Source organism: Erigeron canadensis, chromosome 7, assembly GCF_010389155.1.
Source record: "Erigeron canadensis isolate Cc75 chromosome 7, C_canadensis_v1, whole genome shotgun sequence".
Classification (NCBI taxonomy): domain Eukaryota; kingdom Viridiplantae; phylum Streptophyta; class Magnoliopsida; order Asterales; family Asteraceae; genus Erigeron; species Erigeron canadensis.
This window is the reverse complement of record NC_057767.1, coordinates 6154186-6180854: the sequence shown is the minus strand read 5'-3', so window position 1 is coordinate 6180854 and position 26669 is coordinate 6154186. Positions and strand designations below refer to the sequence as shown.

Genomic DNA, 26669 nt, shown 5'->3' with positions numbered 1-26669 from the left:
AGATCACTAAATATTTTCAACCCACTTCCCATCCTTCTGTGCACAATTAAAACTATATAAAGACTAATAAAAAGAATTACAATGTGATTTCAAGTACCCAAATACACAATAATAGATTTGCCAAGACCACCAGATAAATATATTTAAGCTTGCCAGCTTCGATTATACTCCACTAAAGTAATATTTATAAGTTTAAAATACTCCGGATAACCGATAGCAAAAGTAGTACAGTGAGAGAAGGGTGACCTTAGACTGAAACATAAAAGAATTTAGAATTTTATTAGGTATTACTGGTATTGAACCAGACCGACACTTGTTTGTACTGTTACCACTAGCTTCAACAATGATTCAATATGATAAATGTACATATATTTTCTCTGTAAAAAAAAAGTGCTAACAGTAGACCTTTATTTTAATTTTAAGTTCATAAATATGAGTTTAAAATGAGATTAGAAGATTAGAAGCTAAATATTGTGAAGAGCAGGATAAGGCTTTAAATTAGTTACATAAAATTGAAGTTTAGAAAGATCGAGTTTTTTCTTCGTTAAGAGCCTATTTGTTGATACCTAAGTACTCAAATCAACTCAGTCACTTAAATTACCCACTCAACAATTAACGGTTGAAAAACAAACTCAAGAGCCTAATAACGAATAGTAGATAAATAAGCAACCAATTAAACAGAAAACTTCAGATTAAATCCAAAATTACCAATAAGCTAATATAAAATCAGAGGCCAAAGATAAAAACAATGAATCGAACATAATTCGTTCATGGCATCCAAAGTATGATATTCATTACCAATACGAAACCAGAAAAGAATCTTGATGAACACAAGGTCAAGACCTACATAGCAGGTTATAGATACATAGCCAGAAAGGAAACTGAAAAGTATCTTCAAGAACCATAGGATGTCTGACATGATGATTGAAGGCTTATCACCCTTAAGAATGGACTGGAGGAGGACCACCAGCACCACCTGGTCTGGGTGCTTGACCTGGCTTAGGGCCATCATCCTGAAAACAAAAGAGAACAAGCATTATTAATAGTGGTTAAACCATGAAAAGATATTAGAAGAAACCTAATTAATGCACAGAAAAGCGGATATGAAAAACTTTTCATACTGACATTTTTTGAGGCATTATCATGTACTTTTACTGTATGTGTCTTTTACTGTAGTAACAAACCAAGATAATAACTGTTAGCAGCTTTTAGCACATCGGTTGATAAAGATTGGATAAAATATCACCCTGAATGATGCATATTACAACCGTAAATCTAAATTAAAATTTGCATACAGGTCCATTCAAATGAAACTCTTACAACTATAACTTCATTCTTGTAGAATTTAGGATTGTACAAACTAAAAAGCCCATTTATGACTTACAGTTAAGTACACTTTACTCATGATCGGTGGGCCATCACTAATAGAAAAAAACATGAGTGTATTTGAGATAATGTACAAAAATAAGTTACAATTAAAGAAGCGAATAGAAGACAACATAAACTAAATGAAGTAGCATTTAAAACTACAATCAAGTTGAAGTTGAAGAGGGTAAATCACATTATGACTTGCTGGTAACCAGCAAGCCATAAAAACATATACTTGTACATTAACTATACCAATATAAAAAAGTTCACGACATACAAGTTTAAACCAGATATTGACCTTTTTAGCAGTCAATTCAACAAGACTAATTATACAAATAATAAACATCTGAAAGAAACCAATATAAACAATGATCCTAGCAAAAAGTTCTTAACACTAAAATGATATATATAAGAAAAACTTTGGCTCAAGCACCAGCTATAAAAAGTGACTAGTGAGTTGTGACATTTCAGTACGGTTCATGATGTTTGCTATGTTGGTTCAATCGGGAACTTGCTGCTTAGATGCGTATTTGGTCTGTCAATTTCAATGAATGCATATAAACCTAACATGGCTATGTGTGCCATGTATTTCATTCAATTATTTTAGCACACATCACAAGTTGTTCTAAGTCATGGTTGTCAAATTCAGAGGACCAGCAGCCCAATTTTGTTTTCAAATGAAAAATAGGAACCCTTAAATGGCAGGTGTAACTAGAACAAGAGGCCTCCAATAGCTTTCTGCCTCACTAGTAGGTGACAGGAGAATTAGGAAAAACAGAGTATTCTAACAAAGATTTATAACATGGGACCATTAAATGTCAGCTGTAACTAAGAATATAGATGCATCTCTTAATAGCAAACACCTAAATGCTTGTAAAACTTTCCAAACCAAGAACCATCACATGTTATCTGGTAGTAAGCAACATTCTAATAAATACTTAATATCTAACGAATAAAAAATAATTGGATAATATATATATGATTCATACCCTTGGGCGAGTGAATCTCTTTGGGGGCTCACGGTTCCTCCTTTCAGTTCGAGAACGGACCCTGACAACCTTGGAGTGAATGGCACAAGAAACACAATACTGCATCTTCAAGTACAGCTTAGGAAGGGTGTACTCTAAAACAAGGTAAAAAAAAGAAAATAAATAATGCTGTCAAATTCACCAAAAATAACTATAAATATATTAATAACTTAAAGTTAAAAAGGCTTACGATCAAATGCACAAGCTTCTTGAACATCCCTAACAGCAGCTTGCTCCACAATGTTCCTTACAAGAAATCGCTTAATAGCCTTGTCCTGATAACGACCATAAATGTAACAATTACAGAACAGAAATCTATAACAATAAACAGTGTTCAGAGCCCTTTTTCCCAGAAAAGGGAACTTATTGACACAATAAACATTGTTCAAGCGCCCTTTTCCAGGAAAGGGAACTTATTTATACAATAATATAATGATAAAAATGGAATACTTCCATCATCGTCACAAAATGACACTCAAATAGCAATCCAACTATCAAAGTATGACACATAATACCCGGCTATGCATTCAAACGTTGATAATCACATTACACGAGAGTAACCCAATAACCACGTCATCCTCATTGCAACCACCAACCATTTTTTTTTATCAAACTCCAAATTTTCAACTTCTGACAACAATTATAGACTAGTTTCATAATAAAACCTAAACACATGGTTACTTTTTATAAACATAAACTGAAAAACTGTCTGCGTTATAGAAACAGCGGGTCAAACCTAGCTAACAGTGACATAGACATAGTGACATACAAATATTTGTCAATTCATATCTTCATCAAGACATACAAAACAAGCGGCCAAATCACACGATGTTTCATCAAAAATCCGATTACTATAGATACTTGATTAATAACTAAAATAGTAAAAATGTAAGTCCAGTTACAAAAATGAGCTAAAAACTGTATTCTTTAAAGCTTTATCAATTCATCATATAGTCGATATTTAACAGATTTAAAAATTCTGTACACAAAAATCCTAACAAAAATAAAATTCACCTAACAAAAAAACATAATAAGTTGAAAAATCAAACACAAATCATCATAATTTTTTTTAAAAATTAAATAAAATAATTATTTAAAAAAAGAAGAAAAAGAAAAAGACCTTAGGGCAGCACTTTCCACAGTTAGAGCAACGAATGAATTTAACATGGCCACGTCCATGCTTGTTCCTTCCTCCATTCCTTCTCTTGAATGTCTACAATTACACAATTCATATATTATTATTTTATTATATGTATATATATATATCTTTACTTTATATTGTTATGCATTTTATATAATAATAATAATTGAATATATCAAAAGAACAAACCATATCTATAAACAATTAAGAATTCCGGCAGATTGATATAGCTAACTTATTTATTTATAAACATTTATATTATATATCTATATATAAACATATAATACTGAGGTATAAAAATGATGATACAAAAAGAAGGAAAAAAAGAAATACCATATTGTTGCCTCCAGAAAGATCCTTGAATGGCCGTCAATGAGGGATTCCGGCGGTTTGATGTAGAGTTAGTGAAAAGGTGTTGAAAGTTAGGGTTTTATATGGCGATATTTTTGGGAACCCTATTATTAGATTGGACAGTATCAATGTGAGAATATGCTTTGGGCCATTTTATTGGGCTTCTTTTTTGGGCCTCTGCAGTACTTCAAGTTTACACTTGGGTCAGTTCATATTTGTTATCGTTTTAACTTTGAAGGAAAAAGTTAAAAAAGTTTTACCGTCTTAACATCTTTACAAGATGTTTCATGTTGGATAGAATACTTCAGTTAGACCACTATTACGTCTGAGTGAAAACATTTGTTTTTCTGGTTAACATGAATAGGAAAAACCTAGGCATGCTTTTATTTTATGGCTTGCAATTCATGAAAAATTAATGACCTAGGACAAAATGGCTAAGTGGAAGGATATTGATTGTTTGCCGTGTGCATTGTGTAAATCGGGTAGGGATAGTCATGACCATTTGTTCTTCCAATGTAAGTACTCTAAGGAGGTTTGGTCCAATTTAGGGAGTTTTATTTGGGGCATGAGGAGATTGCATAGTCTACAGGATATTGTGAATGAGATGGCTAAGCAAAAATCTAAGAACAATATTGGAGTTGTGGTCAATAAACTTTTGCTGGCTGCTGCAATTTATTTTCTTTGGCAAGAAAGGAATTTAAGAACATTTCAGCAGAAGGAAAGGAATGCAGAAGATGTTTGCAGAATTATTAAAGAGAATGTCAAATAGAATCTGGTGTCAATCAGAATTAGGAAGACTAGGGATGTTCTGAGTATTTGTGAGCCGTGGAATCTCAAGTGGGTAAATCACATGTTTGTGGCCAATTGAATTGATATGGGATTTGCTGCTATACACTGAAATATGCTTACAAAGTTGAATAGTGAGGTGTGAAAGATGAAGTTACTTGGTCTTCTTCTTGCATATTTCATGTGTATATTCTACTTTGTTCTTTGGAAGGTTGCTGGTAATGTAATGTCTGTTGTGAGATTTTAGTGTATTCTGGTGTATAAGCCTTGGTCTACCAAGTGCTATGTCCTTATTTGTAAATATTTGAATATCAATATAATTCACAGTTTAAATCAAATGAATAGGAAAAACCAAATCCGTTTATCCGTTTATATATTTTTGTTCATATTGTGTTTTTTAGAGGCTACGGATAACAAGGTTTTTTTACCCGCACAATGTGCGAATATTAAATTTATTTTTTAAAAGTTTTAATATTGACATTGAAGTCAATAATATATACGAGGGTTGGTGCCCGCACGTTGCGGCAGTTAAACGGTGATAATAATACAAAATAGTGGAGGAGGAATCGATATGGGTGTGTGTAAATAGAAAGGAGAGAAAGAAGTGATTGTGTGTTAGATATTGTGTTTAGAAATATAGAATTAGAGATAATGTGTAAATTAGGGGCAATATGAGGATATTGAAAATATTGCTGAATTTTCTAAAATCAAAAGTCTAATATGTTTTATAAAGGATTATAGAAGTAGGGGTATTTTAGGAATTATGAAAAGTTGCTTAATTTCTTAATTTCAATACCTTTTATAAGGGTTTATAGATAAGGTTCAACATTTAAATACCAAAAAATAAATAAACTTAATTGAACATATTTAGAAACCTAATGGTGTTGTGCTACTTGGATAGTGAAAATTAATTTAATTGAGATTGACATTATCAGTATCTTATGGCTGCATATTTGCTCTAAATATCGTATTTGATTAGGAATAATTGAGAGCTAGGAAAAATTTCTCCTCTCAATTGAGAGCTGGTTATAGTTGCATAATTGTTCCTGGTGGTAGGCAGGAGACCTATTATATGGAGCATGATTCAGAGGTATCCAATAGTCTTGAATTTTTAACATTTTAACTTTCAACATTTTATCAAAACAAAATTACATCAATAACCTACAATACTCACCATCGCCGCCACCTTCACCACTGCCGCCGCCTCCATCGTCGCTGCAGCGCGCGGTACCGTTCTAGTTAACATTAGAGGGACTAATTCTTAAATTCATTGTGTATAATACACTTAAATTTAAACTAATACCTTATAATTGTATTTAACCATGCATAGTCCTGATTTCAAGAAATTGAGAAATACTTGGATCTCAATTGTATTGGAGTCCATGTATAGCATTTTCAAGAAAATAGTTTTTGAGGTTCTAGATCAGATGCTGTCCTAACTCCTACAAAAATGTTGAAAAATTAGTCTTATGTTGTAGTCTATTATCTTTTTTTTTTTTGTTTCTTAAGCATTGGCAAGTCCAACATTGGAGACATTCTAACATAACTCCATATATTACATTTCAATATATCAATATTTATACCTTATTGGTAGTGTCTTATGTGATAAGGATAGTTGAAATTAAAGATGGTCTAACATATTATATATTTCACTATAGAATGCCTATCTGAAAACGAGGAAAGGATTCATACGCATTGCGATGGAGACCAATATATAGCCCTTTGGTTCCTGTTTTCTGTTTCGGTCAGGTATAAATCGTCCTGTTTTCTCTTCTACCACCCATATATCTTCCACGTTGAATATACAGAAATATATTTCCGATGTGGACCAGTGATAAAGTGGTCTTAAGATAATAAATTTAGAATGGCCTTAAGATAATAAATTTAATTTAAGTTTGAACCTCCATCTCTAAAACATTTTCAGATGTTCAGGAAATTGAAGAAGCCAATTAAACGGCCGATACAGCTATGAGAATACCGTTTAATTAAGCTGTATACACATTTTCAGATGTTTTGTAAGTATTTTTAATTAGAATGCACTGACCTCGACTCGATTAACAAGCAACATGTCTTTCGTGTTGCAGTCGTATGTTTACAAGTGGTGGAAGCTTTGTGGGAAATGGGTCTTGAAATTTTCTCGGGCTATAAAGTGATCACTCCGGTTCTATTTTGGGGTATCTTAGGGTGCGGACATTTTTCTAGAAAATTTTATTATTTATTTAATAGATTTAGAAACACATAATTATACTATAATAGCATCATTTAGGGGTTTGGTTGTTTTTTTAAAATTTTTTTTTTTTTAATTGCAGGTCACCAATACCTTATCGCAAACCACTGTATGTGGTAGTCGGCAAGCCAATAAATTTCAACAAAAATACGACATCTACCATGGAAGAGGTATTCTTGCCAATAATGCATGCCAACAAAAATATTTACTCTGGAAAAATGATAAAAGTGACGTCGAAGCTTCATGCCAAATCGCCTTAAATACCTTATTATCGATAAGTTGATTAGAAATGAATCATATTTAATTGGTATATAAATTGTGAGATATGCTTATTAAAATATGATTATGGATATTTATTACCAATCTTGCACTAACGAAATTGTTAGATTGTGAGGAGTGAGACGACCTCGATCACCCTCAAGTCGCCCAACTAATTAAAGCCTCCAAGTTACCATGAACAATTGAACACCAGTTTGGCTGGTGATCTTGGTAGAGTAGGCTGTAAGATCATACTGCTCATCACAATGATTAAATGCTAATGCCTTCCAAAATTATAACATATAACATCAAAAGTGGCCGGCTGTAATTAAGATCATTCCATGGAGGTGAAAAAAATTGATTGATACTAAAATTAAGGAGAGATCGAGTCGCATTACGCGATCTTTGAACAAGCATTATGCCTATCAAGCAATCATATTTCATCCTCTTTTTTAATTTTATTCAAAGCTATTCGAAATAAGCTTTGACATTTAAAGATAAAAATAGGGTTTAGCACTTTGCTTCAAAACATGTTAATCCGGTATAATCACATAATAACACACCAGCTCTTATTCAATTCTTCTTCCAGCTTTTTAGCATTTTCCTCAGCCTTCAGCCGAGCAGCCCGCTCTTCTTTCAATAACTTTCCAAGCGTCTCAATTATCTCAATGAGCTGCGCCTCAACCAATAACTTATCAAATTACTTTGAGTACCAATACACATTAACACAGTTAATTTGACGAGCTGCGTTAAAATGGTTAACTGCATTAACCATTTTAACGACTTGCTTCAAGAAACATGCAAGGACATGTTGCTCACCTGCTTTTCTTGAGTAAACATTTTACAGGAGTATGGCTTTCCACCATTCTTTTCTAGCAATGTATTTACAAGAGAAAGAAGTTCTTGTACTTGCTTCGCTTTTTTAACTGGATCCTTCGTCCTGTTTTCAAAAAGAACTCGGCGATTCCCACAAAGAAGAAGAATTTCCTGAATAATTTGATTAAAAAGTTCATATATATAGCAATTAGTAACATCAGCTTTAAAAATCAAAAGGTACTCCATAAACAGCTAATTACAACTTTCTTATGAAAAAAAACAAAGAATATTAATTAATTAGTACAAACTACAAACTATCTAATTACCATATGCAGTCTAGCATTAAAATAAAAAATCATCATGAAACACACCAGAGAATAGAATCAAATGTGCAAAGGATGAATTAACAAACTAACAATGGGTTAAATGGTACAAAGTATCTAATTACCAAATGTGTGTAACTATATGAACCAGTGATTGTAATTTGTAAGGATAATTATATCGTATAATAGGTTTACGTACGCAAAATATGTGACGATACAAACAAATATAAATATTATTGCCTGCTTTAATTACCTTCAATTCATCTGGAGAATCACTCAAGAAATCTTCAAAACTCTTTCCCTCCTCTTCAAGTTCATCACCACAAGTAAAAACAATTATCACATAATCATATATTTTGTCCCCAAACAGAGTACCCAAACTACGTATTGCTGCTTGGTCCCCCTCTGAAAAGCGGCTACAAACAGAGAAGACGGCTAAAACGGCATGAATGCCATCCTTTGACATATCAATGCAACTGACAATCTCCTTCCGAATAAAATTAACATCAGCCGATAGATCAAAAATTCCTGCCAAAGTGTCACCATATTTTTATACAGTAATAATTATAACATAACTTTTTATAATTATAAAAAGGGGTAGTATCTGTGAATGTAACTAACTTTGAACGAATGTCTATATATAATGTGACTTTTGTCTACTGTACGGAATATCCACCTAATTATAAACATGAGTATATATACCTGGAGTGTCAATGACGTTAAGGACTTGGCCATTTTCTAATTTGGTTGTTTGCAACTCAGATTTCATTGTAACTCCATGGAAACTGCGCCTGGATTCAAAATTCTTGGCCCCTAAGATGCTGTTTCCTGTCGCGCTTTTCCCATTTCCGGTTTTCCCAATCAAAACAAGTGTCAAAGGAGACTGATCATCATCTGCCATTGAGCATCCACCCATTGTATAGTACGTAACCAAAAGATACCAAAAACAAATTCAAATAGTCAGTTTAATGTATAAAGCAAAAGTGATAAGGATTTTGTTGATACAAAAATTTGTAATAAGTAAATGCCTGGTCCTTTCCAAAAAAAAAAGTAAATGCTTGGTGTAATTCGAAAGATGATTAATAATGAGTGGTTAGGCAAACATGCAGTGCACATATATATCTGTAAACTGTGAAGCCAAACAGTCACCATGTAAAAGAGTGAAACAACCGTTCAGTAACCTACAATTTTCCTTTTTTTTTTAAATGACAAATTTCAGCCCACAAATTTAAATCATTAGCTACTAGACTATTAGTTTTGTATCAAATACATATATTTTTTTTTTCTAATTGCATTACAACTCAGTATAAAATGATGATTGTCATATTACCGCAAATTGACAATCTTCAAAGAATAACCCCACAAACTACCAATCCAAATGATTAAACTCGTGAATGACATCTAGAATAACCTCATATGCATCTGATCAATCAAAAACTAATGGATATTTATATCTCAGTACATTCAATAACCGAGATTTGAAATTTCATTACATGACATAGACATTTTAATGTTTACATAGTAAAGACATTTGGTTATACGAGTAGTTAGTTATATCCGCAGGTTATAATCCCTAATTTCATAAGGGAAAATGATTTATCCTCTTAAAATATTAGCCTAATAATCCTCCTAATATCATCAAATATTGACATGTGTAACCCACTCATTATCTTTCTTCATCACCCCCCCTGATTTTTCCATGTGACTTGATCTTAGAGCATTCACAGTGTCTATAACTCATCCTCCAACGACTGGTCTCTGTCAGCATCACATCAGCCAAAGGACTAAACAAGGACTATTCCCCAAAAACACCCACAATGTCAGGACTAGTCTATGACCCACTATTTATTTAATTTTACACTTTTAACCCAATAATAATAATACTAATAATAATAATATAGAAAATAAATAATTATTATTATTATTATTATTAATAACATAAATAATATAGAAAATATATTTATTCTAGGGTGGTTTTTAGAATTACATATAACTATAGGGGTGAAAATTGAAAATTAATAATAATAATAATAAATACTAATAATAAATAAATAAAGTAAAGTATATAAATATAGTGGTCTTGTTCTTCGTTCCTTTTCCATTGGCAGCCGCCCACCACTCAGGTAACACTCGTCGGAAAAAATGGCTTATGCCTTTTTTTCTTCACAGCCACCACTACACACCGATATATACATACATAACACATATATACATACAATATACACATATATTAAATACCTAAAAAAGAAAAAAGAAAAATAAAAAAATAACGTCAAGTTCTTTCGTTTATGTGTGGACGGACCAACGAAAACGAACCTAAAGACGAGTCACACCTAACGGTGTGCACTCGTCCTCCAACAAGGAACGAACATGGGGACGAGCTAGAACGAAGGCACTGTAATCTCTCTTATGGTTAGAAGGATAATTAGACTAATATATTAGGAGGATTTATCATTACTCATTCAAAAGTACCAACCAACTATTTTCTATCAGATGTAAAGAGACATCTACAATGCTTAACTTTTTGGATATATAAAAAGGGTTAATTGTTTGGAAAAATACTTAAATTTTGATGATTTTGTTTTTGTGAGGATCCAACAACAAAAAAAGAACTTCTTTTTTTTTTAACATAACAAAAAAAACTTCTATTTGAGAGTAGGAAACCGGCTAGGATATCTTTAATGGGGTTTCATACAGTCACTTTTTAATTTTTATTTCAATGAATATCTGATTAGTAATGCCACATAATCACAATCATGCCACGTAAGCTACCAACTACTATGTCATGTCATTATCTTCTCTTTCACATAATATTTTCAGGTGACACTACTTTTTCCATTCTGATGATATTTTTTTTTCGGTGACACCATTACTAATATCATTTCATCTATATATAAATAAACTAAACAATAACAATACATTGCATTTTGCACATGATGGATAAAAGAAAGTATCATCTTTACTTTAAATTTGAACAACATATTGGATTTACAATGGTAGCTATATTAAAATCATCAAAACTTTCCGCTGTAGCACAATTATGTGATAATGATGTAACTAGAAACCAACAAAAGCTCAAGATAATGGATTTACATTAATAGCTTCATATTTTTAGTTTACATCGCGGTGGTGATGGTTTAGGAGAACATCGAAAACACAAATATAAGATAGATCTAACTCTAGATCTCATCGAAAAGTGTCATCTGAAAATGTAGATCTAAACCAAGTACTTGCAACTTCCGAGCGTCCTACCAAAAAACAAGGTGGTTAAATCCAAGTATCCAACTATGATTGAATCTTCTTTTATTTTTTACGACAACAGTGATTGAATCTTAAGGAGATGTTGGTAGATGTATGTTTTAGAATTTAGGGTTATGTTAGTTAAGTTGGCAGATGATGTATTTTTAATATTGATATATTGGCTAGTTACTAGACATGTAATCAAAAAGTGTACGGAGTTCTACAAAAGTAATTTCGACCACAAAAACAAAAGTGTGAAAGTTGGAATAATTTCCAAACAATTAGCCCTATGTACAAGGGCGTAGCTACATAGGGGTCGGGAGGGCGCCCGACCCCCCGAAATTTTTTTTGCGATGTAGGGGGGTATATTGTTTTCGTGTAGAAAATTTTCGATATACTCGGTTTCGACCCCCCATCTTAATTGTGAAATTTTTTTAATATACTAAACAATAAAATTAATCCATTACATTTTACATAAGCCAACAAAATTACTTAGCCCAAACTAAAACTCATTACTTAATTAAAAATTTAGCCCACTGAATTCAAGTGCTTAAAGGTCGAAAAATTGAACTCTAATTTCTTCAGTGAATCGAACCAGGTACCAACCGTTTGTCTCTTTTTAATGTTTACTTGTCTTGGACAAATGTTTAGTTTTGCCGTGATTGAAACTTTTTTTTACAATAACAATATCTAATTTTTTACCCGAACTAAATCGAATAACTGACCCGAACATATTACCTGGAAAATAGAGTTAGGAAAAAAAAAATTTAGAACCCGACCCTGTACTCAAAAATTCCTAACTTCGTCACTGCCTATCTAAAATTGTTAGTAGTATATCATATTATGAGCTTTTTATAAATTAACACCAAATATAGGTATGTTTGGCACAAAAGCTTGAAGCTGAGGCTGTAATTAAGGGCTTAGGGCTGGAGCTTGACGTTGGGGCTAGGGTCGGGGCTTTTTTTTCAACTCTCTTCCTACGAGCTTTTATTTTAAAGACCTTTTGGGGCTTTTAGGGGTTTTTCGGGGCTGGGGCTTTTGATTTTTTATGTATTACCAAACAGGGCTATAATTTTCAAATGAGTTTATTTTTAAAAGCTAGGGTCTTTTAAGCCCTTAAAAACCCCTTACCAAACAGTCCCTATATGTATTTATTTGAACGGCTAACACCAAATATATAATAACTCAAAAGCAGTTGCTGATCACATTATGTAGTTAAGGATACATATTGCCAAAAAGTTTTGCAAAAAAAAAAAGAAAAAAAAAAGCAGAAATTAAACTAAATTAATTAGCCACTAATTAACCAAACTTCACAAGCGAAGAAACAAATCAAAGTGTACGTGTAGCACAAGGTTGAACACATGTTGAATGGCCAAACTCGCTTCTTCCATATCTTGTGCATCCACCAGCTTTTCACTTCCTCTAATTTCTTTCTAGCTGCTTTAGCTTCCTCTTCAGCCTTAACCCGAACAATTCGTTCTTCTGCAATTTGTCGTTCAAGATTCAAAGTTGTCTCCTGGAGTTTTAGCTCAACCTGGCACGTCGCAGATATTTGGTTACCTTTTTAAAATTAAAATATGTATATAAAAATCACAAAAAATGAAAATTGTATGAAGTACCTTACCATTTTGCTAATTCGTTCAAAGTGCTTATCATGCATATGCCCTATCAGCATGACCAAATCCTGGTTGCTGATCTGATCATCTTCAAATGAGCATCCACCCATTGTAACGCACACAAAATTTATTAATAAATTAAAAGCTATTAAATATAAATATATAGTCAGTTTTAAAATATAGAGCAAATTAAAATGAAACCTATGAGGATTTTGATATGATTAATAAGGAAGAGCCGTTAGTCAAACATGCAATGCATATATATATAAATTAAAGATTGAAGCCAAACAGTCGCCATGTACGAGAGTAAAAAACGACCGTTACAACTTACAAATTTGTTTACCTATGGGCTATGGCAATAAGTTATCGATTGAATTTGATTAATTTGTTTTTTCTATCAACGATCTAATTCAAATTCAAATAAAAATAATAAACAAAAGAGGAATTAATGATGTAATTGAAACAAAGCTACGTACATTCTAAAGTTAGTATTTTAGCGAAGAAAACACCAAATAGTTAGCAAATATGGCCTCTGTGATAATTTTTATATGTTTTACACGTTAAAATTAGTGAAGTTTGGTGAGATGTATCCAAATGATTTTGATGATACAGATAGAAAAAATCTTCCAGGTCAACTGACGATTTATTATCTCACTTTGCATCAAGATGCTAGATTTGCTAACTTAAAAGGAATAACTGACCTTGCTCGTGTGCTGGTGGAAACAAAAAAAAAAAATGGTTCTTTTTCTTTGGTTTATCAGTTGTTGAAGCTAACATTAATTTTGCCAGTTGCAGTTGCAACTGTTGAAAGGTGTTTTTCGGCAATGAAGCTTGTGAAGTCATATTTGCGTAATCGAACGAGTGATAAATTTATGAATGGTTATCTAATTTGTGGTATAGAAGGGAAGGTACTTGAAAACATTGTACTTGAAAACATTCGGATTAAGAATGTAATTGTACGATATCATATGCAAGAACGTAGAGGACAACTTCTATGAGGCAAACTGTTATTGTTAATCTTTAGTTTTATACTCCTCCGTCCTATATTAAGTGTCATATTTTGACTTTTTGAATATTTTTCTTTCAACTTTGACCGTAAATATTTTTGTTTGCTTTATATAACACTTGATATGACATATATAAATAGATTGAGTTTTAAATATACTTTTCATTGTTATAACTTTAAGCAACTAATATATAACTTAAGCAAAGATATTTACGGTCAAAGTCGGAAGAAAAAGACTTTGGTCAATCAAAATAGGACAATTAAAATGAGATGGAGTAATATATATTATGTTAGATATATTGTGCTACGGGTTGTTTGGAATCCTGGGTCCGCCACTGATTTTATCTTACTTTATTAGTACCGGAGATCATCATTCGGGGCCTGCATAGTAATTTGATTCGGTGTTGCTGACTTACTGTGAGCAAAAAAATAAAAGAACTATCCGCTATGGTTTTTTATAGATTTTAAGCTCCAATACTTCGACGGTATATAAGAAAAGTTAAATTAAAGACATTTTTTACCTCTACCTGAGTAAAAACAATTTTTAGGTTCAACCTAAATGGTAGAAGAAGACCTCCGATCTTTGAATGAGATGAAAATCGAATCTTTGACCGCATAGGCCAAGATATTTGCCACTTACCATGAGCACTCAATCGTAAATAACTAATTTGCGGTTCTTGAAAAGAATATATGTTTGGACTCAAACACTAAAAATATATCCCAGCTTTCAATTTAAGCGATCAACTACATACAAGATTCACTTTTTTATCTAGTTTTATCAAACATACCCAAAACGCAATATTTATATATTTTTATTTATTTATTTTATTGTTTGTAACACATAAGGGATAACTGGATAACATCAACGGCTTTAGTGCACCCACCTCAGGTTCAATTCCTGGCTACGGGCAGTGGCGGAACCAGGATTCTGAGTAACCCGTAACACGAATATTTTGACGTACACTAGCCTTTTATCCTACAAAGTGTTGCTAACAACTATATTGTTATAACTTTTAAGCATTTTTTATTGAGTTTGCGCTATTTTTAATATTTTATAAGTGTTTTAACACTTTTGTTAGTTTTTATTTCCCATTTAATTAGTTATTCAAATACATTTTTATAAAGTTTGTATATAAAAAAGTTTCAAAATTTTAAAGTTATCATGCTGACCGCTATCTCAAATTTCGTTAACCATTAGCACCAATAGAACCAAACGTGTTTCAAAAAAATAAAAAATTACATCATAGATTGAACGTACGGACTCGTAGCTCGGGCTACACCTAGGCTTAATGTAGTTCTGCCCAATTACGGATCCATAGATTTGATTAAAGGGCGATAAAAACTTACTTAGAACATCAAAATAGCTATGGCTTTATGGAAAAGAAATACCACAAACATCCATTTTCTTGCTTGTGTAGTCGTGTGTGCGATTCTGGAAACATGAATTGAGATTATGAATGACTTGTGGGCTTTTGTGTTTGGGTATCATAAATCTGGGATTGAACCCAATATTAATAAATAAATAAAAACTACTTGGGCTTTTATTTTGAGAGTAGGCTTGTGCCCCTCATAAAGTATAGACTGTGTATTAGGGGTGTTCATGGACCAGTTTGGTCTGGTTTTACTAAATTTCAAACCAAACTAAGTATATTGTCGAAGATTTTTCAAGTTTATTTTTTCTTTTTTTCATTCTCATATAATTCTATATATAATTGTCAAGATTTGTGTTAAGATAATTAAAGTTATAAGTGTACATATTAAAGAAACTACTACCGGGTGGAACTATTTGTTTTAATGTATTCAATCTTTAGGTTAAAACTTTATTATACGTTAATAACAAGTATAACACCCCACATATTGAAAAAGTTTTTGTTTATATTAAAATGTATAATTAATTATACATTTAAAATATAAGTTTTGTTCTTTATAATGAAACTCTAAGGAATTTGGAGTATAACAGTGTTTATTTTTGTAAAATGTTTAAACTTTATGACTTTAGATACGGTAATTTTCTTTTCGAATTATGAAAGTATAAAGTATGGTCCGGTTTTACGCGGTTTTTTCTTTGCTCGAATTGTAACCGGGCCAAATAACCCGGTTTTTCAAAACTTAAATCACCGGACCAGACATTGACAATTCAATCAGACCAAACTAATCCAAATACTGCGCGGTTTGGTCAGAATTAAACGGTTTGACGGTTGGATGAATACCCTTACTGTGTAGTGGTAGTGCATTCGCCACCGATTTCCGTTGATGGCTACAAGCCTACAACATTGTATAGGGATTCTTCTCCCAGTTTTATACTCCCTTCGTCCCAATTTAAATGTCATAGTTTGACATTTTCGGTCTTTCATGATTAACTTTGACCGTCTAGAATTCTATTTGTGTTATGTAATATTCGATGTAATATATATGAATCGATTAAGTTTTCAATGTATTTTATAATGATATAACTTTCGTCAACTATTATAGAACACAAACAATAATATAAATGGTCAAAGTTACATAAAAAAGACTTTGACAGTCAAACTTAGACATTTAAATTGGAACGGAGGGAGTATTACTAAGGCGCTTCACCAAATATAAAGCAGGATTCAAAGTCTTACTTTTGGATAGCTAACAACTATAAATAATCCTACATTAAAACATCAAAATCACAAAAAAACTTGAACATCACATAAGCAATTAATATCCTTAGCGTGGGTTCAACCAATTTAATTGGTCCAATCGGTCATTGGTAAGGTCTTTGATCTTGGGGAGATCCACCTGGGTTCGAGTCCCGCTTTTCACATTTGTGAGGATGGATTAATAGGGTTTTTTGAAAGTCCTGGTTTTCAAACATACGCGTAATTTAGGAGTTGAAGTAACATAGAATGTCGTTCAAAAAAAAAAAAATTTGTAAATACATAGATTAATATTGGAATAGCATTCAGAAAAACTATAAATGTAATAGAATAGTATATAAAGGGGAAAATTTCATAAAAATGTAATACTTTTACATAAGTTTCCTATTAAAGGCAACTTGACAAGTTATTTAGTTTCCGTCTATTTAAATGATTTTAATTTTAAAAATTTCTCAATTAAAGGAATATTGCTAGTTTTTAACGTTTGTCATCGGTTAAGTGTTATGTCACCACTATGACACTACCATATCATCAAGAATTGCTAACTTGGGCTTTGACAGAAAGTGTTTTTCATACATATATATATATAAGGTTTTTTACCCGTACGATGTGCGGATATTAAATTTATTTTTTAAAAGTTTTAATATTGACATTGAAATCAATAATATATAATGTTCAACATTTAAATACCAAAAAAAAAAATAAACTTAGTTGAACATATTTAGAAACCTAATGGTGTTGTGCTACTTGGATAGTAAAAATTAGTTTAAATGAGATTGACAGTATCTTGTGGCTGCATATTTGCTCTAAATATCGTATTTGATCAGGAATAATTGTAATTACAACCCATGTTTTTATTAAAACAATTGCTACCCATGAAAGAAATGAACTTTCATAACCCGTAACTTCAATGAATCAAATTGTGATATCATTATCTAGTTAGAAATATTTAAATTTTGATAATATACGATTTGATTAAATGAATCCAAGATAAAAAAAAAGTTAGATAAAGAATATTGCCTTTACAGGGAAAAAAAAAGATATATAGAAAATTTAAACTCATATTTAAGTTTATACGGTTTTATTTTTTTATTTTTTTTGCAAATGGGATTTGTTTCTTAAATATAAAGGATTTGGTTTCTTAAGTTTGTGTATAAATATCTTTTTTATTTAATATTTAATGGATAAATATTGTCAAAAAAATGTGATAATGACACATAGGATTAAAACCTATGTGGCAAATATTAAAAATAGCTTTATATTGAGGAGGGTTTTAAAAGGTTAGGATTCCTATTGTTTTAATATATATATATATATATGTATGTATATATATAAAGGGTAACACTCCGGTGAGAATACTTTGAAAATAAGAACGGTGAGAACACTTAAAAACATCATTTTGATGCATTAAAAGTCCATAAAACTAACATAGTGCTTAACTAATTATCATTATTTAAGTGTTTAACAACACATTGATCCGTCAAAATTGAAAAAATCACGTTTTTTGTTTTGTGCATCCATCTTGGATGCATATTCATCAAAATGATGCATCCAACAAAAAACGTGATTTTTTCAATTTTGACGGATCAATGTGTTGTTAAACACTTAAATAATGATAATTAGTTATGCACTATGTCAATTTTATGGACTTTTAATGCATCAAAATGTAGTTTTTAAGTGTTCTCATTTATTCTCATTTTAATTTGGTTTTCATTTGATTGTCAAAGCCCACGTAAACAACTGCGCTTAATGGTGGACTGACGTTAAAAACTAATAACATTCCTTTTATTGTGAAATTTTTACAAATGAGATCCTTTAAATAGACGAAATCTAAATAGATCACCTTTAATAAGAAATTTGTGTAAAAGAGTTAATTTTTATGGATTTTCCTTTGTATGAAACTTATAAAAATGATACAAATAAGTTTATTAAATTTAACTTGTACTTTATTTGGGGCTTCTAAATTATAATACTAACAAGTAATAAATGGATTTATATAATCTAGTCTTTTAACAATTATATATAACTCAGATGGGAGAAGAACACCAATTAGCTTATAGACTAGTTGGTCAAGGCATGGTTGGTACTCGAGTTTGATTCCCAGCAAATGCATCCTATTTTTCCCGCTGGACTAGTTAGAAAAAGCAGTCAGCTCACCAATTTGTGGTTTAACTGGTTCGATCGGCGGTCCGGCTCGGTTTTCAAAACCATGATTTCAAAAACCCTCGAAGCCCATAAGGCACGCCTTATCAACTTTTACTTTCTTTCTTTTTTTTTTATTTTTAGTTTTGTTAATGACAGACACCCTTAAGACGGTTAGTATTAATTAATTTGATTCATTAACATTTGTACTTTGTCTTGCGAAAATTCAGGAGGCGGTTATTAATATATAAAGTATTACTTTTTATGCATGTAATAAATTGTTAATGACAGCCGTCATTTTTCTTTTTTTTACACTATAAGATAAACAACTATATATATATATATATATATTTAGAAGATATACAATTATACATGGTGTAAGAAATTTTTTTAATTTTTATTACTATTTTTTTTGGTATATATGGATTTCTGCAAAAAGAAAAAAAAACAAAAATTTAAAAAAAAATAAAAATCTTTTCATTTGAGCTGTATCTTATAACTTTATTTATTATAAATACAAATTAATATTACATTAAAAGCCCATATCATCATTATATTATTAACATTACAATTGATAACTCTTGGTAGATGATTCAAGCAATCATGCTTTTGATTTATATTACTATAATAAACTTAAATTACCTTTTGGACCTCTATATTTGTAAACTACCTAAGCATAAAATGTACTCGTACGTTATAATTTACTACGGCTGAAGAACTTGTGAAAAGCTCTTCATATATACGCCATAAACTTTTATGAAACAACACCGGCCATTGAAGATGCTTAATTAATCAACTCAAAAACAGTTTGTTGATCACATACCAAAAAGAAAAAGTAAATTTAATAGCGCCACTAATTGATCAAACGAGCAGACAAATGAAAGTGCAAGTGTGTCACAAGATAGAACACATGTTGAACGGCCAAACTGGCTTCTTCCATATCTTTTGTATCCTCCAACTAATTTTTCTCTCATCTAATTTCTTTCTAGCAGCATTAGCTTCCTCTTCAGCCTTTACCCGAGCAACTAGTTCTTCTGTTATTTGGCGTTCAAGATTCAAAGTTATGTCCTTCAGTTCCGGCTCAACCTAGGTGAGTCGATAATTACCAGTTTAGACATGTATGTATGATCATTATTAACAAGCACACGTACATTGCAATCAAGAATCCTTAAATATCAAGCACGTACACCAGCTTATCATAAAGTCATAAATTACTAACATCAACCAACCATCGCTTATATATACTTAACGACATATATATATATATATATATATAACCCGTGTGACATTTGTGAAAAAACTAACCATCAAATACTAGCATAAATGGCATTTTAGGAGCCATGGACCGCTTTCAAGTTAAGTTCGTCGCAAAACATGTGAAAATAGTTTGAAAACTAGTCCAATATATATGCCCATAAGCCCAATTAAATCAAAAATTCAAAATTAAACATATGTATGAATACCATTTCAGTCCGCACATATTCAGTGCACTGTTTCTCCTTCCAGGCTTGAAATGCTTCTGCTTGTTCCTTGTCTTCCTGTCAATAAAACAAAAACCAAGGTAGCGTGACAAGTAGTAGCTTGCGTTATAACGTACGGGCCCCACATAAATTTACAAAACAAGGTAAAGAACAATATTGGTGTAGTGGCTCACCTTTGCTTGAGTAAACATTTCATTGGTGTATGGCTTGTCTCCGTTCTTACTTGATACCGTGTTTATAAAATCACACAGTTCCTTTACCTGACTAGCTCTCTTAGCTTGATCCGTCGTCTTGTTATCAAAAAGAACACACCGATTTTCACACTTTTCAAGTGTTTCCTGAAAGAAGAAATTAGAATGTGAAATTTATCAAAAAAAATTAGATGAAACAACACAAATAATCTTTAGAAGTAAAAACTGTTCCAACTTCTAGGCATATACCTTTAATGTTTCAGGACAGCCATTTAAGAAATCTTCCAAGGTCTGGTTATCTTGATCAAGTTCGTCCCCACCCGTAAATACCACTATCATGTAATCATATATTTTTCTTCCAAACAAAGTCACCAAATTTCTTATTGTGGCTTCTTCCTCTTTTGAAAATCGACTATGGACCGAGAATACTACTAAAAAGGCATGCATAGTATCCCCAGCCAAAGTCAAGCAATGCTTAATCTCCTTCACAAAAGATTTATTATCGTCGAGGGAAAAATTAACCAATCCTGTCTCAAAGACTGTGTTAATGTCCAAAAACTAGAGTGCTAATATAAATCGCAGGAAAAAAAATAACAGAATAAATTTTTTTCTCAAAAATTAAAAATTCAATGTGAATACCAGGAGTATCAATGACATTAATCATTTGACCATCTTCGAGTTGTGTTGTTTGCAAGTCGGATGTAATAGTAACGCCCGATGAACTTCGTTCTGAACGAAATACGTTTGCTCCAAGAATGGAATTCCCGGTGGCACTCTTTCCATCACCCTTCCTTCCTAGTAAAACAAGTGTTCGTGGAGAAGGAAACTCCAAACCGCATTCAAATGAACTTTCTGCCTCCATTGAACTAAACGTTTACCAGACGAAAATATTTGAACTAGTGAGCCAAATGCATTTAAAACATGACAAGTTTTACGAAAAAAGGGAATATTAAGAGTTCAAGAAAATACTTACGGAGTATTTGATTTGATTTAATTTAATTTGATGTTAAACAAATAATCAACAGTGGACCTTAAGTAGGAAGTATGTAAAGCCAGTGGGGTGAGTATTAATTAAGAATTAGTGGAGTGAATAGAATACAAACAGTCAAATTGAAAAGTACAAAATGACTCTTCGGTAACTAAATTTTTTATTATTTTTTTGAAAAAAAAAAAAAAACACCGAGCGTTGTCTTTTAACATTATCTGCAAAGATTAAAAAAAAAAAAAAAGACATGTAGCAGACTATAACTTGCTACTTTATCTGCAATGCGAAAATAACTTGATTATCGTCCTAAGCTAAGAGTTATTTAGAGTATTGAACAAGATTCACACTGAACTTCCACACTTTGCCTCTTCTCTAGCTCATCTCGCAGCTCATGTTTCCCCTTGGCCAATTTTATTTCGGCAACTTTAGCATTCTCTTCAGCTTTTATCCGTGCAGCTCGTTCTTCCTCAAGTAGTTGCTCAAACCTAAAGGTTGTCTCCTTGATCTTCAACTCAACCTGTAAAAGAATAACATGTCTTTAGTTAACAAACAAGTTTTTTCTTTGAAATAGAGCTATCTAGAGGTCACAATATGGGTGAGTTGGGCAATGGGTCAAAACTGCTCAGAATAGGTTTGGGAATTTGGGTTGAAATGGGTCATATATTAGTATCGGTCGTTTCTGGTTGGGCAAATATTTAAACGTTGCAATATGTGTGAGTTAGGAATTAAAGCACAATTGGGTTGAAACGATTCAAAACTCGGTATGGATCAGCTAGACCAAATATCTTTTTTTCTTTTTTTTTTTGATATGGTAGGTATCATGGAGAGTACAATATACCTGGGTAACGAATCAAAACGGGCTCTGGCTGACACAAGTCGTGTTTTGATATGCTTGGGTAAGGTTGACCATAAATCTTATTTCTAGGTATCTAGAGGTAGCAATATGGGCGTGTTGGATAACGGGTCAAAACAAGTTCACGTCGTAGGGCAGCTCAGATTGACTTAGAAGGCAATGTATCTAAATGTTGCAATATATGTTAGGAATTAAAGCGCATTGGGTTGAAACGATTCAAAACTTGGTATGGATCAGTTAGACCAAGTATCTTTTTTTTTTTTTTTTGGATATGGTAGGCATCTAGAGATTCAATATGCATGGGTAAGGAATCAAAACAAGCTCTGGCTGACACAAGTCATGCTTTGATATGCTTTGCATAAGGTTGACAATAAATCTTATTTCTAGATATTTAGAGGTAGCTATATGGGCGTGTTGGATAACGGGTCAGAACAAGTTCAGGTTTAAATATATGGCAGCTCAGATTGACTTAGAAGAACCATATGAAGTATAAACTATAAAAAAGAAACATGTGCAATTATAAATTCATAACCAATTTGACCTATTCTATTTTTACTTAAATTCTTGTTTTTTGATCTGTTTGAGGTGATACACTGCCCATGTACAAGTAAATGGTCAAAATGCTCTATTTTAGTAGGTATCGAACCGGATGATGTTCAACTCAATTTAATAAAATTTGAAATATTCGTGTTAAGCATGCCATTGAAAATATTCTTTTAAATAGCTCATCCTGCATAGGTGCTGTTAGCATTAATATCTCGTGTTCCGTATACTGATTGGTCTCTTTCAACGCTTGAAATTTCTTCGTCTGTTCCAATAAGTACCTAGTTCCATTCTATCAAGGAAATGTTGTTTCAATGAAAGAAATGCATATAATTGGAACAAGATTTATTAATTTAAATCAGTAAGTTTCGATTTTCACCTTCAGCTCAGTGAAAATCTCATTGGTATATGTTTGTCCATTGTTCTCTTTCAAAACCATGTTTACAAGAGAAACAAGTCTATCTACTTGATTAGCTCTTTTACTCTGATCATTTGTCCTGTTATCGAAAAGGATACAATGATTTCCACACAGGCAAAGAAGTTCCTAAAACAAATAATCATATGTTTATTAATAATGAAGCAAGAATATGGGCAAAAAAGTTACTATTTTACCTTTAATGATTGAGGACAATCATACAAGTAACCTTCCATAGTTTTGTTATCTTGATCAAGTAAATCACCCCCAGTGAAACCTAGTATAATGTAGTTGAAAATTTTTGTTCCAAACAATGCCAACAAGCTACTTATTGCAGCTTCTTCTTCTTTGGAAAAGCGGCTGCTCACTGAGAAGACGAGTAGAACTGCATCAATACCATCCGTGGCCAAATTTATGCAACTCACGATCTCCTTTCCAACAAATTCAGAGTTAACCGAAGTATCAAACAAGCCTGCAAAAGCATTTATACCACAATGCATAACTAAATTTTATACATACAACTTTAATAAGTAGATTACTTGGACACATTACAATCTAGAACTAAACCTTATACAACGTATGATAAGATATAACATCCGTACCAGGAGTATCAATCACATTAAGCTGCTGGCCACTTTCCAACACCATTGTCTTTAACTCAGAAGTTTTTGTTATGCCAGATGAATGGCGTTCGGATTCAAATATCTTTGTTCCGAAGATGCTGTTCCCAGTTGCACTTTTCCCATCACCTGTTCTTCCAACAAGAAGAAGAGTTTTAGGAGAAGCACACTCCCATTCCTCGTCGAAGGTAAATCCGCCCATCACACCAACAGGAAAATCTATCATAAACAACCTTGAAGTCAGTTTGCATACCATGTTTTCAATAACTATCAACTTTATTTAGATAAACAATTAGAAAATGGTATTAATTAAAGGTTCATTAATTAGGAGGATGGTTTTCGAGTGAACTCTTACCAAATGTAACAATCTATACTGCTAATAGGGTATGCAAGTGACGTTCTATAACATCAAAATTGACATGAAAACATATAGAAAACTAGTTCATCACATATGTTAATTTTACATTCGCAGACAATTCATAGCCAGCAATGATGTCAGACCCACACGTCGCACCTTAAGGAGCAAACTGAGCGACACAAATTAGGTCAACTTCATAGCACAAGAAATAATCTAATAATATGTGGTGACTTTGTTCTTAACACACATATAATCATATACTCGTATAATAATTAATAATATAGCAGACCCGAAAGGTATTATAACCCGACCCCTATTAGGAGCCCGGACTAGATTTTCATAGTGACACAAAATTGTCCACAATGGAATGGATACCAATTAATCAAAGGTTGGCTGCTGAATATCAGATTGTATAGAACTTGGCCCATTAGCTTTCCATGACGATCAATGTATACTTTTAAAAAACCCATAGCTAAGGTTCGATTATGTAACACTGTTTCATAAATCGAATAAGCACCGCAACAAATATTACATTTTCTACAAATTTTTTCAACTCAGGTTCAAAAATAATGTCATCCATTTGTACAATGGTCGTAAAGCAATGTATGAGAAAATATCAAATATCCCCTTCCTAAACCCCCTAAATATCATATATACCCAAATTACAAGTTTTCATTGCATGATGTACAATGGTCGTAAAGCAATGTTTGGGTAAATATGATATTTCATGCTTTAGGAGGGATATGTATGAAATTAACTCATGTTTTTTTTAATTTTAGTTTTAGGAGGGATATATATGAAATTAACTCATGTTTTTTTTTAATTTTAGGTAATTCTACCTTCCAATTACCCAAATTACCCTTGACTTTTTTTTGTTTTACCCTTAATGAATTATAACTTACACTCTAAACTTTTATTTTAATAATTAACACTTTAAGTCTCTATCTTCTAAAAATTTCTACTATCACAATTATATCAACCTACACCACTTGACACCGCCACCACCACCAATAGTACCATCACCGACACCACTAAACTACCTTTCCCACCACCGCCGCTGCATTGTACGGGTACAATGCTCGTATTCAACATCACAAATCCATCCATTACTAGTCACACACAATGATAGAAATGATAGGTGCATGTGGTGTAGACCACCAATAGTCCACAACATGTCTTGTGATGCCCATTATGTTAATTAGCACCCTCCAATAAAACCACCCACATATTCGCTCATTGAAAAACCAATTACACACGACTTACGACTATATTTATTATTTCTATCTTAAGATAAGTACTCGTACTATATAAGTTTTTTACCATTTGATCGACTTTAGTTATTATTTTATATTTGTTTTAAATTATAAGAGAAAATTTTAAAAACTATATTTTTTTTTCTTAAAAATAAATATTAATTGTTAATAGTTATTCATGTCCGATATATTGTCCGAGTTTTAATGATTAAATGTCACATAATTAAGAACGACCGCATGCGGATGAATAAGAACATTTTGTATATTCATTTAGATAATTAGAGTTAACTTTCATATATTAAAATTGGCATCGTTTCTCTTGACAAATATGGATAGTATTTCTTTTTAAGATACTAATTAAGATATATTATTTTCTGTGAGGTTTCTAAGTTTAAACAAGGTACTAATCAATAAAACAATGTTTAAGGTAGAGCATAAGGGATAAAGTAACATCTAAGGGACAAGGATGTATTTACAATGTATTGGCAAATTGACAAGTTTAGCAAAAAATAGGCCAATAAAACCATGCCATTTGTCATACCAAAAATCTTGCCAAAACTAACTAAAATCTTGCCAAATTCCTTTGTATAGTGCAAAAAGTTGCCAATTTGCCAATGCATATTTGACCGTATTTATATATAAAAAAAGGCTCCTAACGTTCACATGTCAGCCCCCCAACGTTCACTTGCATCGGCCAAAACTAGCCGATGAAACTTGTCAAACTTGCCGATTAAAGTTGCCAATGCATGTGCTATAGGGTTGCCGATTTGCCGATCCTAGTCCATGCTTTTTGTCGATAAAACAAACCGACTACACCCTTATTCTAAATGATTAAAAAAGAAAAAATAAGTCAAAAAGTAGTTTGTTAAATATCCAATCCAATCAAACAATATGTAGTTTTTGTCTTGTCTAACAATAAAAATCTTTATTATGTGTGTATGGTCTGTGGTGAGAAAGGGAAACCATGTGGTGTATTTTAAATACATAAACTTGCGAAAATTATTCTAAAGATATCGAGTCTTTTTTCAGTTTTTCTTTTAACTT

The 26669-nt window shown here is 32.0% G+C and overlaps 4 protein-coding genes across 4 annotated transcripts; all 4 read right to left on the bottom strand.

The window, feature by feature from the left end:
• Window positions 1-692: 692 nt before the first annotated feature.
• LOC122606932 (40S ribosomal protein S26-1-like) lies at window positions 693-3982 on the bottom strand. Its single transcript, XM_043779827.1, has 5 exons — window positions 3871-3982; window positions 3517-3609; window positions 2587-2671; window positions 2358-2491; window positions 693-1013 (listed from the first exon to the last, which is right to left on the bottom strand). The coding sequence occupies exons 1-5, from the start codon at window positions 3871-3873 to the stop codon at window positions 942-944; spliced, it is 387 nt and encodes a 128-aa protein (XP_043635762.1). The 5' UTR covers window positions 3874-3982; the 3' UTR covers window positions 693-941.
• Window positions 3983-7705: 3723 nt separating this feature from the next.
• On the bottom strand, window positions 7706-9214 carry LOC122606499 (immune-associated nucleotide-binding protein 9-like). Its single transcript, XM_043779356.1, has 4 exons — window positions 9001-9214; window positions 8552-8826; window positions 7979-8146; window positions 7706-7832 (listed from the first exon to the last, which is right to left on the bottom strand). Exons 1-4 carry the CDS (start codon window positions 9212-9214, stop codon window positions 7707-7709), a joined length of 783 nt encoding a protein of 260 aa, XP_043635291.1. The 3' UTR covers window position 7706.
• A 10606-nt stretch (window positions 9215-19820) lies between these two features.
• LOC122608834 (immune-associated nucleotide-binding protein 9-like) lies at window positions 19821-21460 on the bottom strand. Its single transcript, XM_043781912.1, has 5 exons — window positions 21238-21460; window positions 20848-21125; window positions 20581-20745; window positions 20390-20464; window positions 19821-20012 (listed from the first exon to the last, which is right to left on the bottom strand). Exons 1-5 carry the CDS (start codon window positions 21458-21460, stop codon window positions 19821-19823), a joined length of 933 nt encoding a protein of 310 aa, XP_043637847.1.
• Window positions 21461-21905: 445 nt separating this feature from the next.
• LOC122608833 (immune-associated nucleotide-binding protein 9-like) lies at window positions 21906-24216 on the bottom strand. The gene is made up of 5 exons (XM_043781911.1): window positions 23997-24216; window positions 23592-23866; window positions 23359-23523; window positions 23137-23271; window positions 21906-22100 (listed from the first exon to the last, which is right to left on the bottom strand). The coding sequence occupies exons 1-5, from the start codon at window positions 24214-24216 to the stop codon at window positions 21906-21908; spliced, it is 990 nt and encodes a 329-aa protein (XP_043637846.1).
• Between the last annotated feature and the right edge of the window lie 2453 nt (window positions 24217-26669).